The sequence below is a fragment of the Parasteatoda tepidariorum genome, chromosome 7 (assembly GCF_982258835.1).
Source record: "Parasteatoda tepidariorum strain Cologne lab strain chromosome 7, Ptep-v5.0, whole genome shotgun sequence".
NCBI classification, from domain to species: domain Eukaryota; kingdom Metazoa; phylum Arthropoda; class Arachnida; order Araneae; family Theridiidae; genus Parasteatoda; species Parasteatoda tepidariorum.
In genome coordinates, this window is record NC_141761.1 from 36336976 (window position 1) to 36351248 (window position 14273).

A 14273-nucleotide genomic window follows, 5' to 3' on the forward strand; every position below is an offset into this window, starting at 1 on the left:
CCAAAACAACCCTAACCTAATTCGCACAATATATATTTTTAATAAAAGAATAGCATAAATAAAATTAGTTTAGGCTTGTAATAAGTGATATGATCGCTTTACCCACAGTACTTAAAACGTAAAATTTTTTTACAGATTTAGTTCGTTTTTAACTATAACCGGAAGATTATGACAATATCAAATCCATCATAAATGTTCTTTATTTATAATTTAACACTGTTATCCTGGATATGACGCTTATAGTCTAAAGGAATAACATTTTTACTATGTGCAATGCCATTTTTTAAAATATTTTTTCCATTTAGTGCAATCTGTTCTTTCAAGTCCAGTTTTAGGTTTTCAGGAGTCATTTGACTGTCTCAAATAAAATAATTAAGAACTCTTTCGATTGAAACCTACCTAAAAATTCTAACACTAGATTTGAAGTTCATTCATAATGAGGAAAGGATATTTCGTATGAAATGGAACTTAATGGTAAAAATATAAAACATAAGTATTCTATCAAATTATACCTAGAAATTAATGCTTGGAGTTAATCAGAATATAAATTTAGAGTTCCAAACAAGCTGGCAGTTGTTGAATGCTAAAAGGCAAAAATAAGTTAAGATGACACTAATAACATTCGACAGTTATAAAAAGTAAACAGTATGTTTAAAATTTATTATGCTGTGTTAACAGAAAATAATTGTAATTTAAAAAAATGTATCGAGCATGAACTAAATAACTAGCAACCACTATTATAGGCTAATTAGGAAATCATTAAATAATAATCGGAATAATTTTAAAAAAATCAAATAATTTTTAAGATGTCATTTACGTAAAAGTGCTAAGCATAGAACTAATTTGTGAAATAATCTAAAGAATTAATTTTTTATTAAATTGAAAAATAGTTTTTTGGTGTTTTTTTTCTTAAAAAAAAAGTAAGAAATTTAAAAAAGTCTAAAGTTAAGTGAAATTATTGAGGGGGCACATGCCCCCCTATGCTCCCATGACGATACGACACCTATTGTGATACCTATAGTGTGTTGACTAAGTTAAAATTGGCAATATTATTAAATTAAATTGGCCATTCCTCTCAGAGTGGTGAACATTTAGCCGCACAGCAAAATATGTAGACTTAATTCTGTTATTTGTCACAATAAACTGTGGAGAATTGTTGACTTGGAAGGCAAACCTGAATGAATTTCAAAAAATTTTTTTATACAGCTTTTTTTAAAAAAATGCTAAATCAGTCACTCAATCTGTTTTAAAAAGACAGAATAATTTATTTCTAAGTAATTTTTAGTGTTAAAAATGTTACTTAAAATAAATTTAATTTGAAGAATATATGACTTTATTATTATTTTTTTGCATTTATTATTGTTGCTCTCACGACGTGCCGTAGTCACAAAAAGTCTGAGACTTGTTTATTTTCTGAGGATGGTAAGTCTGACATCAGTATCTGAGCGAATTACATACTACATAAGAACAACGAATTTTCAACTTGTAATTTACTATTAAACTGTTTGCCATGGGTATAAAAAAAAAGTGAGATTTACGTTTTTTCCCCTGCTATGAGAATTGCTATTGAATAGAATTGTCAGAATTTACTTTTATTGTTTATCAGAATTAAAATCATGTTTCGAAACCTAGGAAAGTTTTATATTGGTAAATCTTGTCCTCGAATCGAGGAAATAAGATTTATTATTATTTTTTCTTTTCTTTAATTTGATATCATCCACAAGAGGATGTCTTCAACCACAACTATCTCGAGAAAACCGGTTTATTTCTCAGGTCAGGAATCAATGCTTTGGGTTGTTTTTGTTTGCTATACACACTTTCGAACATGATTTTTTCTTTCTATTTTTAAATCTATTCCATCTAAAATCTGTTCTAAACTTATTCTATCAAAATCGAATTTTTTCTTTTTTAATTTTTATTATATTTTCAGGATTGAAAAATATCATTTAATAACACATGTTATGTAATATTTAACTGGTCCTCGATTTGATTCTAAATATTTCAAATTGCGTTTTTAATCATAACAAATTGCCAGGAAACAAGGCAAATTAACAATCCGAAAAAATTGCAATCACAAAATCTTAGGGCATATATCTTACCGATATTTATTCGAATTTTTAATTGTAATTTTATTATCCTGTTCATCAATATTTGAAAAAAAAAAAAGTTTTGTATCAATTTAAATGTTTAAAAATTTATATATTTTTTTCTTTCGATTTTTTTTCTTCCTTTCTTTCTTTTTTTGGCTTTGTAAAGATTAATTATGTTTTTCAAAAGCAATAATTTATTTTTTTCTCTAATTACTTTTCTTGCGCTTTAGCAGCGCTTTTAATAACTTATGCTATGTCCTGTCATTAGACAGAATTACAAATGTATTTTAAAGTTAACTCCCTTAAAGGTACTTAATCCATTTCGCTAGTGATAAAGTCTACAGGAAAAAAATAGTAAAGTCAACAGATTTATTTTTATTTAAATAAATATAGCATAAAAAACTTTTAAACAGTTAATAAATAAAATAGCTAGACCTGTGAAATAAATAAACTAACGAGAAAGAACTAAAATTTTACTGACTCAGACTTGAAAGGAAAAAGTCAATTTGTAATTAAATGTTATTCTTTGAGAATAGAAAAACAAAACCAATCATTTTTACACTTTTAATAAATTTAAAAGTTGAAATCATGCTTTGTAACTTATATTTAATCTACAGTTTTTGTTTACTGAAGCGAATTCTTTTATATATGAGTGTTTTTTTATTTAAGACAAATAAATTTAAATTTAATTGACAATATTGTTTTAGTGAAGATTTTTCTTTGACAGAAAAATGTTTTTTTTTATTGAAAATTAAACATTGGAATTTTTAATTTTCATATTAGAAAATTAAATATTGGATTTTTTTAAAAATATCCTAACAAATTAAAACAAGAATTTTAAACTTAATTGAAGTCATGCTTTGATCATAAGTTGAAGTCATGCTCTGTAACTTATATTTAATCTACAGTTTTTGTTTATTAAAGCGAATTCCTTTATAATATATGCGTGTTTTTTTAATCTTATTTACGACAAATAAATTTAAATTTAATTAACCATATTGTTTTAGTGAAGGTTTTTCTTTGACAATAAAAATACGCGTTATTTAGTGAAAAGTAAACATTGGAATTTTTAATTTTCAATACATAACATGTATAAAAATGTTTTAAATATTTATATTCATATCAGAAAATTAAATATTGGAATTTTTTTTAAATAACCTAACAAATTAAAACAAGAATTTTAAACTTAAATTCAATCAACAGCAGTTCTTTACTCCCCCTCCTTCAAATTTGATTTGATAGCGATAGTCAAAAATATGAAAACTGTAATCAGTTTCCATATTTTATCTCAGCTACGAAGATAATTTTTGCCGAAGGAAAAAAGTCTCACAGGGAAAAATCATAGCTGGCGTAACCTTGTTAATCGTTTGTCGCTAGAGTGGTTTTGACCTTCCTTCTGAACTGCTTCGGAAAAAAAGTGGAATAATTTATACAATTCATTTCGAACATCTCACATATTGGCTCGAACTCAACTGAAGGGAGAGTTTATGGGTGGATCTTTTTCAGTCCATGCTTAAACTTTATCGATTGGTGACCATAATCTAGTGTTGTGGCACTATTTCATCAGCGGAAGCGGCTTCTTATTCTAAAAAAGAAATGGCTAACTCTTCAAGGCCAAGGACCTTAGCGCGATCAGTGAACGACACATTGCAAGTGTACGGAGTAGCGCTTATTTTCGCTTTTATATTTTTAATTTGTTTGCCTTCTTGGTTAAGATGGTGCTTCTTTTTTGTGTGTGGTGTAGTTTTTTTAGTGAACGTTTTGTTTCCTTTTGTGGAAGATTGGATGCCCAGAAGTCGGGTACAAGCTGCAGGAAAGGCTGTTTTAATTACTGGTATGTAGAAAATATTTTTTCAAAAATTATAACTGTAATTAGATTTGCGTTATCTTATAGAAATATTTAAAATTTAAAAAAACAAAAATTTTTCTAAAACAATAAATTGAAGAGTTTGTGTGTCTCTCTATTACTCCAAAATCGTTAATGGTAGCTGAAATTTGCGAAAGAGATTTTTTGCCCCCGATCTTAAAAATTCTTCCAAAAATTCCTATTATACCGTTCAAGCGAGATTTTGAAAAAAATGGAATTTTTTCATTGATTTCCATGCTAACTAGTCATTGTCTTAAAGTATACTCCAGGTGATTCTGTTTTATCAAATATTTTTAAAGATAACATTAATAATGCCTGCTATCTTATAACTCGCATTTATGATTAAAGAATTAACTTTCTTAAATAATTAATTTTATTTTAATTATTGTCAGATGAAATAAAGCAGGAGTCACCAAATTAGCATTTCTAAAGTTATCTGAAACCACGTGTTTATTTAGTTCAGGACTGTCCAACTGGTGGCCCGCGGGCCGCATGCGGCCCTCTAACACATATTGTGCGGCTCGCCAACTACTTATTTAGGCTGATCGGTCTCAGTTTTCCCATTAAAATGTAAGCAAATTGTTTTATAATCCTTCTGTTCCATTATTTTATAATTAATAATTCAACTATTAATTATTATTGTGCAAGAGGTTATTGTTCAATTTTTTCAAACTGCGGCCCGCCAGGTGATCAGTGACCGGAATTCTGACCGGTGGGCTCTTTGCAGTTGGACAGCCCTGATTTAGTTTATGGTTATGCGTTTAAAACGTATTCTATAAAACTATAATATGTAACGCAACGTTCATGATAATTCATTTCTTCATTCATGATAATCGTTCTACTTTCATGCTAATTCATTCATTTGTTTGTATTTGAACAAGTATTTGCTACTTAAATGCATTTTGTAAAAGAATATTTTTATTCCTCACAACGATGACATTTTTTAGAATTCTAACTAAACATCTTTTCCCTTGGTATATTAATGAAAGTTCCAATAACTATAACTTACAATAACAACAAGTAATAAAAATACTTGTGTACACAGTAAGCTAAAAAAAAAAAAAAAAAAACGAGGTAGCGAGATCGAATTCTGCCGTAACCCTGGATGTAACGTCCTCTCGAATGTGATATCTGTTTTTCTACTTGACAAGGCTTAAAAGCAGTACTTGAACATACAAGTGTGCGTGTATGTATACCAATAAATAAATAAATAAAAAATAGCGCGTGGAGTCCCTCCGCGCGGAAGAAGTTAAACTTCGCAACCTGCGACATTAATTGTAGACGAATCAGCAGTAGTAGAAGGATCACTAGTTCTATTCAACGACTCTTTTTCCTGCTCCGCTCGCTTCCGTGTTCTGTAATCACGATAATATTGTGCATTTTTCCCTCGAGGGCCCCTTGAACCAGTGGAAGTGCTTGTGGTTGCCTCATCGTCTCGCCTTGGAAAATGTATTTGTATTAATAATGTATGTGAATGCGTCATAATGTAATTTCAAAAGAGAAAACCAAACAATCAATTGATATTCACAAGAGACGTACCTTGACATAACCTCATTTGAAAATAAAAAATACTACCCTATTAAATTATATGTGTATCAAAACAAACTAAAAAAATATTTATAGAAAAACAATACTTTTATTATTTTTATGCTAGTGAGAACCAAAACAATATGGAAATGAATGAGGGAAAACTGGATCCTACCACGTGATTTCCCGGCCAATAAAAATGCAGCGTTAAACGTTTAACGCAACCTTGTTGGAAGTCGCATAAGAAGTATAACTTCAAAAAAAAAACTCTGTAAATTCTAGCCCTAAAACAAAATATCTAAAAATCAACGGTAAATAAAATTGAAGAAAAATTGATGGTGAAATAGTATATTCGTTTAAAACAAACGTTATAAAATCGCCATACTATTACAGACACTAATGATGCTTGATTAATTTTAGTAAAAGCTACTATTGAAATAAAAAAAAAAGAATTAAATACTAAAATGCAAAATTAATGGCGAAATGGATTGAAAAAATCGCCATAATGTTAATGACACCAGTGATGCTTAATTATTTTTAGTAATAAGTTTTAATTGAAATATAAAAATAAGGTATATTCTGAAAAGCTGTGTAGAAAATTAGCAATGTACTTAAAAGCAAAATGAATGGAAAGAGGGTACTAATTTGTTTAAGATAAGCTTAAAAAATCCCCGTACTTTAATCGGTGCCAAATATTCTTAGTTGATTTTTGTAATCGGAAACAACTTAAATAAAATAATTTATCTATGTACTAAAATGCAAATTTAAGGGAGAAATGGTACTAATTTGTTTTAAGTTATCGTATGACGCGTGGGTGATTATTATTATATTAAAATGAGATTTGTACTTATTTCATGAAAAATATATCATAGTATTTAATTTCTTTTTTTTTCCCACTAAAAACTTTTATTGTGGACTTTTATGCATAAGTAAATAACTTACATAATAAGTAAATAAGTAGTAAATAACTTAAATATAAGTCTAAGTAATTTGTCAAGTTTTATTCCGTGATAATTAGATAGTATGTTTAACCATTATTACTTGTACTAATATTTGATTCTAAATATTTCGTTGATAACAAAGTCAGAGTTAATATGACGACATTGTATAAAGGTAATCTGAGACGATGTATCTAACTAATATAGTAATCGTTTGTTTAGTTTGTAGTTCTATTTTAACGCCACAATAAAACACAGCTGGTGGTAAATCAACAACTGTTACAGCTGTCTTTCATTATTTTTTTACATTTTTTCTTGTGTAAACTTGCTTATTTCCCAAGGACCAAATATATTTTTGCTTTATTTAATTTGAACTATAAACTTACTAGAAAGTAAAATAAACGGGATCGATTAAAAAAAAAAAAAAAAAAAACTGTTTAAAGTCTTTTTCTGACAAAGAACTTATTTCTAAAAAATAAATGGTACGATGAGAAAAATCCTGTTAATGTAGTGGATGAGGCAGAACCTCAAAATTCAATTTTTTTAGCGTGATTTTTGAAAAGTAAGATTTTGAGTTATCACTCTCGTAAAATAGCATTTTTCAATGAATAATCGCTTGAGTCGCGGCGGCTCAGGGGATAGAATGTTTCCCTTCCAATGAGGTGACCCGGGTTCGAATCGCAGCAATTGCTGGTCGTTATGAATTCCGCACCCAGATCACACCGACCACAACGTTGACGTAAAGTATCCTCAGTGGTAGATGGGTCATGGGTTAGAGTTACCTTACAGGTAGGCTAATCAAGGGAGATTTTCGTGGTTTTCTTCTCCATGCAACGCAAATGCGGATTTGTTCCATTCAAAAGTCTTCCACGAAGGCAAATTTCTCCCAATACTTGATTCAGGAGTTTCCTTGTCTTCTAAATTGGGTTGAAATTTCGCAAGGCTACAGAGTTGAACATTGGTAGTCGTAAATCTAAAGTAAGGACGGCTGTTCAACGACGGTTATAAGTAAATAAAAATAAAATCAATTATCGCTGGATCTAATGATAATAATTTTTGATACAAAATTTTTGTTTGTTAGCATTAATATTGCACAGTAACTAGTAACTTTCTGAAATGTATAACCCCAGGGAAAAAGAGTGCAAAGATATAATTGATAATTAAAACATCACATTTGCTTCATATATTGTAGAGCTGAAAAAGCTGACATGTTTCGAGCAATCAAAAATAGGCACCCATTCTCTAGAGCAGCGGTTCCCAATTTTTTTTGTCTACTGATTAATCATCCTTATTTCGGCCGAACCACTTGTTTATAAATAAAGCTTAAGGTACTTTATAAATAAAATTAAAGTTAATAAAGCTAAGTTACTTTATAAATAATATTTTATAAAGTTTAAAATAAAGTTATGTTTAATTAAGTTAAGGCTTTAAAGTATTAAAAGACTATATTTAAAATATTTAATTGGAGGAATAAAAAATTTTCATCGTTTTATGATTAATAATCTTAAATTATGTTTTATGATCGACAGTTAAATTTGAAGCCCCTGAGATATATATAGTCGTGTTATGAATTTGTTTCTGCTGTATGTGCAGTGCGCAAAACAAAAAAACGGACCACCCTATATAACTTTTGATCTAATGATCGGACCTTCACGTTCTAGTCTTAATGGTTCGAGGGTGTGACCTCAAATTAATTCGTGCAGACAATATTTTAGGTTACGAAATCAGACACAATAACGCATTTTCTCTGAATGCGGAACATATCTTTTTTTCCGATTGATTCGGATTTCTGACACCCACATATGGGGAGTTACCACAATCTGGGAAATATGGTCCCAATAGTTTGGTCAGGCCCAAAGGTTGGACCCCTTAATTTTATTTTTCGCTTGTTTCCTCATACCTCGAAAACTATTTAAGCGAATTGAAAGCACACAATTATATAAAAAAATTCGTTTATCCAAAGATAATCCATGCAAAAAATAACTTTTAGAAAATATTTATTGTTTTTATTATTTTATTCAGTAACAGTCGAAACAATTTTTAATGGTAGTAATACACCACTCTTTAGCGAACATATGTAGACATTGTTTTTAGGGGTAGTAGTACTTTATTTTCGTCGCACTAGAGCTTGCACGATAATGGTGGTCTTGGAAACATCCCTGAGGATGAATGCCCTCACAATGTGGATTATGTGTTAACGGTGGAAAAATTGAACGAGGACCGATACCGCATCCTCTTGCTCCCTTCGCAGGCTGATCAAAGTGGTCACTTACCCGCTCACTGACAGCAGCGAGTGATGCTTTCTACTGGGAACAGTGTCTTACTGTGGGACAGTTTAAACTGGGAACGACTATCTTTCATGTAATACATCTGTCATGAGTATTTTCCTAATTTCGTGCCTTAAATTAAAATGTTTGTTGTTTGGTACAGAATTGGTTCTTATTTATAACTGCTGTTTGAATAATGTGATCTGTGCCATGGTGCAACAACTGGTTGTACGGCAGTTAGCTATTTCTGTTTTACGTGGATGTCAAATTTTTATATTGATTGTGTTGGAAAAATATATTAGTGAAAAAAGTGTTTGTCTATTTTAATATTTTTTTTAATGGCGGGCACTTGGGGGTTGTTCCATTGGCCACAGAAATGCTACTCTCTTCTCGTTACCCAGTGGGCACCTGTGGAGAAGCCATGGCGGTGGAGCAGCGTCGCCCACGTCACACAACCACAAACCCGTTTATAGGGCGGGTCACATTCACACAATCACACACAAAGGAGAAAGGACATAGAACACAGAGAGAAAGAAACATTCATGCCCTGAGCAGGATTCGAACCCGCGACCAGCGGCTCCGCAGTCAGGCACGCTAACAACTCGGTCTATTTAATATTATATAGCCTATTTTATATATTCTTTATTTTATTTTATATCTCTTTGTCTTTTATTTTATATAGTCTTTAGGAAAAGGTAGTCTAGAAAATCTAATCTTTAGAAAAGCGAATTTAGTTAATTGTCTTATCAAAGTTAAATTTTAGGAAATGAAGAATATTTGTACATTATCTACTCCTATTTGGTATATATTGAGATGATCGTATTAAAAAGGTATCCTAAAATGTGTGAAAATTCGATGATTAAATCAAAAGTTATTAAAAATATTCGTTTATTTCTCGTCTTTTATTCCTATTCCTATTGTTTTCTTCACGCTTTTACACTTTCATAATAATGAACGAAATCGTTTGCTCTATTTGGAAAACAAAATTTTTCGTGATTTATTTTTATTATTTAACTTTTCAACTTTCTCTCAATTCTCAAAAAACATAGTGAATTGTTTAGTTCTAAAGTCAGTATTTGATCATTCCTTCACAGAAAAAAACTTATTTTTTAAGAAAACGAAAGATTTTTTTGAAGAAATGGAACATTTTGAAGGCTAAAAATTTGTTGTTTTATATATCATGGAGTAACTCCGCAAATTGAGTTACTGCTAATAATCAGGGATCGTTTTTCCATGGATTTAGTTTTACTCTATCAAATCTATCAATGCCTATCTTCAAACCAGCTTTTTATTGTTCAGTAATTATCCAAATAATCAAAGTGCTTTCAGTAATTATCCTAATAATCAAAGTGCTTTCAGTAATTATCCAAATAATCAAAGTGCTTTCAGTAATTATCCAAATAATCAAAGTGCTTTCTGTAATTATCCTAATAATCAAAGTGCTTTGAGTAATTATCCAAATAATCAAAGTGCTTTCAGTAATTATCCAAATAATCAAAGTGCTTTCAGTAATTATCCTAATCATCAAAGTTTATGTATTGAGGTAAATATAGAAGTTCCATAAATTGAACTAGCTAACTATTTTTCCTTATTTTCATTTCTAATCTTAAACTTTGAACAAAATTTTTGTTATTTTATCTTATCACAAAATCTTTCTGATATGATATGACAAACAAAGGTTATTATAACAAAAGGAAAATAGATAAGATCTTTTTGCTGAATTGCATTAAAACCAGCAGGTTAGATGATTGGTAGTGATGAATCTAAATTATCTTATCTAAATGATTGCTTCCAAGATAAATTTATGATGCATTTATTATGTGTAGTTAAAAGAACATGCGAACTTGAAAAATAAAAACTGAAACAAGCTAGTTATTGAAAGAAGAAGCGGTGGCATTAATACCAGTTCATTGCTTTATTATTATTACATAGCTGCCAACTTGTACGTGTACTAAGTGCTATTTAGATATTAATAAAGTATGTAGATCTTATTAGTTGGAGGCTAAGTAATAATAAAGAAGAAGAAATCGACTGGTTTTAAAGTCAGTGCCTTAAAGGCGTTATCCTGGTTGATATTAATTCATTATTTTAGTTCTTCAGTTAAAAATTTGATAAGCCTATTGGTAAAAAATCAATCCTGAAATTAATTTTTTTTTCTCATTTTGTTCGTACTTATTCCTTGTTTTTATTCGAGTTTTTTTTTTCCATACGCATTCGTTTTTTCCTTGATGGAAGTGATAGATTTCCTTGTGGATTTTCTATTTTTACCTAAATAAGCGTTTTGATTATTTAGATACAGTAAAACTTGTGTAAGTTGACTTGTGTTGTATTGTTTTAGCGGTCAACTTAGACAAGTGGTCAACTTATAGAGGGGGTGGGTCATTGTTTACTTTTTCGTTTCCTATATCATGTTGCTGTATATTAAAATATTTTTATTTTTTATGACTTGACTTAAAAATTTTATTCAGAAAATATGCAAATGAATATCTTAAGAAATGTGTTTAAACCTGAATGAACTTCAATTTGAAACATATAATTCTAATATTTAACTAATTTTTTCTAAAAAAAATATTTCGTTAGTTATGCATGTGAAGTGTTTAATAAGTATAATTTCTTAAAATATCAGAACACGAAAACATGCAATTTGAAAACTTTAACAAAATAAAATTATTTGAACACTTTAAAATTTATTTACTACACTGAAAGATCAAAGACCATAAATAATGAATCAAAGCATATTTCAGAGCATTCATTTATTCAAAGGCTCACTACTACAACTGGAAGAGCAACTTTTCAACTAACACACCTGTTTTCAATGAACGGATGAAAGAAATGGTCAAAAGCTGACCCCTTACAGTTTCCCCGGATGGTCAACTCACAAAAGGGTTTAGATTAGCTTTTTACACTATTTCACCAAACAAGTGAAATTTCAATATACATTGCAAAAATGGCAGAAAATTTTCTGATTTTTTTTTTTTTTGACAAGTGAAATTTCAATATAAGTAGAGCGCCGATTATCCGAACCCTTATTATCCGAACGTCCAATTATCCGAACTATGTCCGAATTCTTTTTTTCTTTCTTTTTTTCCCTTTTTTTTAAAGTTTAGAATATTTTTTAACTTATCGGCAATATTTCTGCATTTAGAACAATAAATAATATCCACTACATTTGAGGACCATATTTAATTTACAACCTTTTTTAGCAGTTTTCTTATAGTAGCCGTACATACATGTATTGTTATACAGTTAAACCTACATAACCCTTTAACCCTCTTCAACTAAAAATTATCTTCCAAGAATACGAGCTTCATTTCGACAGTCTACAATCGTTGGGATGCAGAAGGAGTTTATGAATAGATAAGTGATGAAGTTTTACAATTGGGGAACGGGTAATTGTCACTTATGGTTAATGATTAGTGATTACAGTGCTTGGAATCTTAAATCTTGGAATAAAATTCTTAACAGAAAAACAAACGAAACTGAAGTTTCTGAACCAGTAGATTTTCCGAAAGAAAAGATGCCAGGTTATACAGCAGAAGAAATAGATGATTGATGTCGAGACACTGAAAACGACCCAGGATTTCAAATTTTAAATGATGATGAAACTGTTGCTGAATTTTTGAAAGAAAATCGGAAATCCGCGGACGAAGAGGAAGAAATAGGTGATCAAGTTCAAGATAGCGGACCTTCTCATATAGAAGCATGCAATTCATTAGATATTGCAATGAATTGGCTAGAACCTCAAAATAATGTTGATCCCGTGCAATTGATTTATTTAAAAAGAATAATAAGGGATATGGCTGCTCTAAAAAGAGCTTCTTTGAAACAAAACAAAAAGTCTTTGAAACAAAAGTCTTAACTGGATTTCTTTTGTAATGGAAAATAAAGGAAAATGTAATGAAATCAGTAATTGATAAAAAAAAATTATAAGCTGAAATATGACAAAAATAACTCAAAATGAAAAAAAAGTTTTAAAAAAATAAATAAATAGAAAATATTTAAAAATTGAAAAGAAAAAAAACTTTTAAACAAGCCAGCTATTTTAAATAGTATTGTCAGTTCTAAGCCGCAGAAAAAGTGTGAAGGGAAGTTAGTGCATAAATAATAATCATTTAAACTAAATTTTAAGCAACTTTCCAATTATCCGAACTTTTCATTATCCGAACAACGTTCGGTCCCGAGCTGTTCGGATAATCGGCGCTCTACATGGCAGAAAATTTTCTGATTTTTTTTTCTGGTCAATTTATGAGGGTTTTAGAATAGAATTTCATAATACTCCTAGACAAAATTGATTTATTTCAGTGGTCAACATACAAGATGGACAGGTGGTCAAGCTACAAAGGTTTTGCTTCTTTATATTATATAGGAAAAATTCCGTTCTTGATAATTGAGGTCAACTTATGCAGGTGCCCAACTTACAAGGGTGGTCAACTTGGCAGGTTTCACTGTAATTACTTAGCTACAAAAAGATAGGCAGTGTTAGTTCTGGTATTGTAAAAACTTAATCCATTTAAAAACGATTCCTGATTATTTGTAGATAGTTTTTAAAAACAGAAATAAATTAAACTTAACACAGTTGCTCCAGTGTCCTAATCTGGTTGGATAAGCTTTAGCTCTCTAATTCTAAAAAATAAATAAACAGATAAATTTATAGATGAATAAATAATAAATAAATAAAAATTAAAGGTGGTGACGCAAATTATTTCCTGATAGGTTTTTATTTTGGATTAACAAAACATGCGTGGCGTCCGTGTTATTTTAGAAATATGAAGCTTCTGATTTAAATCTGTGTATTATAAATGTTTAGAATTTAAGTGGTAGCCAACGATTAATGTCTACTTAATGTACACATTAATGTACAATCATAATGAATATGAATAATTTATAATGAAAAATTTCTTTCTATCATTTTCCCCCACCAATGCAGTGTAAAAAACTCTTGCTTTAACGTGTTAATTGTGATAAATTATTGCATAAAGTATAATTTCAAAATTTCTATTGAATAATTTTTGCCCGGAATTAGAAGGCTAGCAATATTTTTATTAAAACGGTAAATAATAATATTTACATGATGTCATTATTTACATTTAACTTGATTAAGTAAAATATTTGAATTCACAATAAAATATTTATATGGATATAAGATAATAAGGACATTCAATTTTTTTTAAATCTATAACTTATGTTCAACCCAGATTGAATGTAAATATATAATCATTTTTTAAATGGGAATATCTTTCTCATGACTTTTTTCCCATACTGAAATTCGAGCTTTAATGGGTGAAATATTATCAAAATTAATTTTGTTATTATATTAAATAATACAATTTGAATGAGAAAACTGTAACTGCTAACTTCTCATTCTTCGTAAAAGATTTTCATCAAAAATTAAAAATGGTAGGAAATGTTTCGTTTATCTTTTGATTTTTAAATTAATAAGTTCATTTTTACTATAATTTTGAACATTATGACGAACAATTTAAACGTGTATAGTGGATATAGTTAATATTCGGCTATAACCTTATAAGAATAAGTTATTCGTAAACAAGAAATTGTATGATAAAGTTTTTAAGTGTAGAAAAAC

At 29.3% G+C, this 14273-nt stretch overlaps 1 protein-coding gene across 2 annotated transcripts in view; it reads left to right on the forward strand.

The window, feature by feature from the left end:
* The first annotated feature begins 3401 nt into the window (after positions 1-3401).
* Positions 3402-14273, forward strand: part of LOC107440015 (short-chain dehydrogenase/reductase family 9C member 7) — a 43257-nt gene continuing 32385 nt past the window's right edge. Inside the window, exon 1 of one of the 2 annotated variants that reach the window (XM_016052785.4) lies at positions 3402-3924. In XM_016052785.4, the coding sequence (XP_015908271.3) occupies positions 3687-3924 (238 nt within the window). In that variant the 5' untranslated portion in view covers positions 3402-3686. The remainder of the gene's footprint in view (positions 3925-14273) is intronic. The other variant, XM_016052786.4, reaches the window with a different exon arrangement.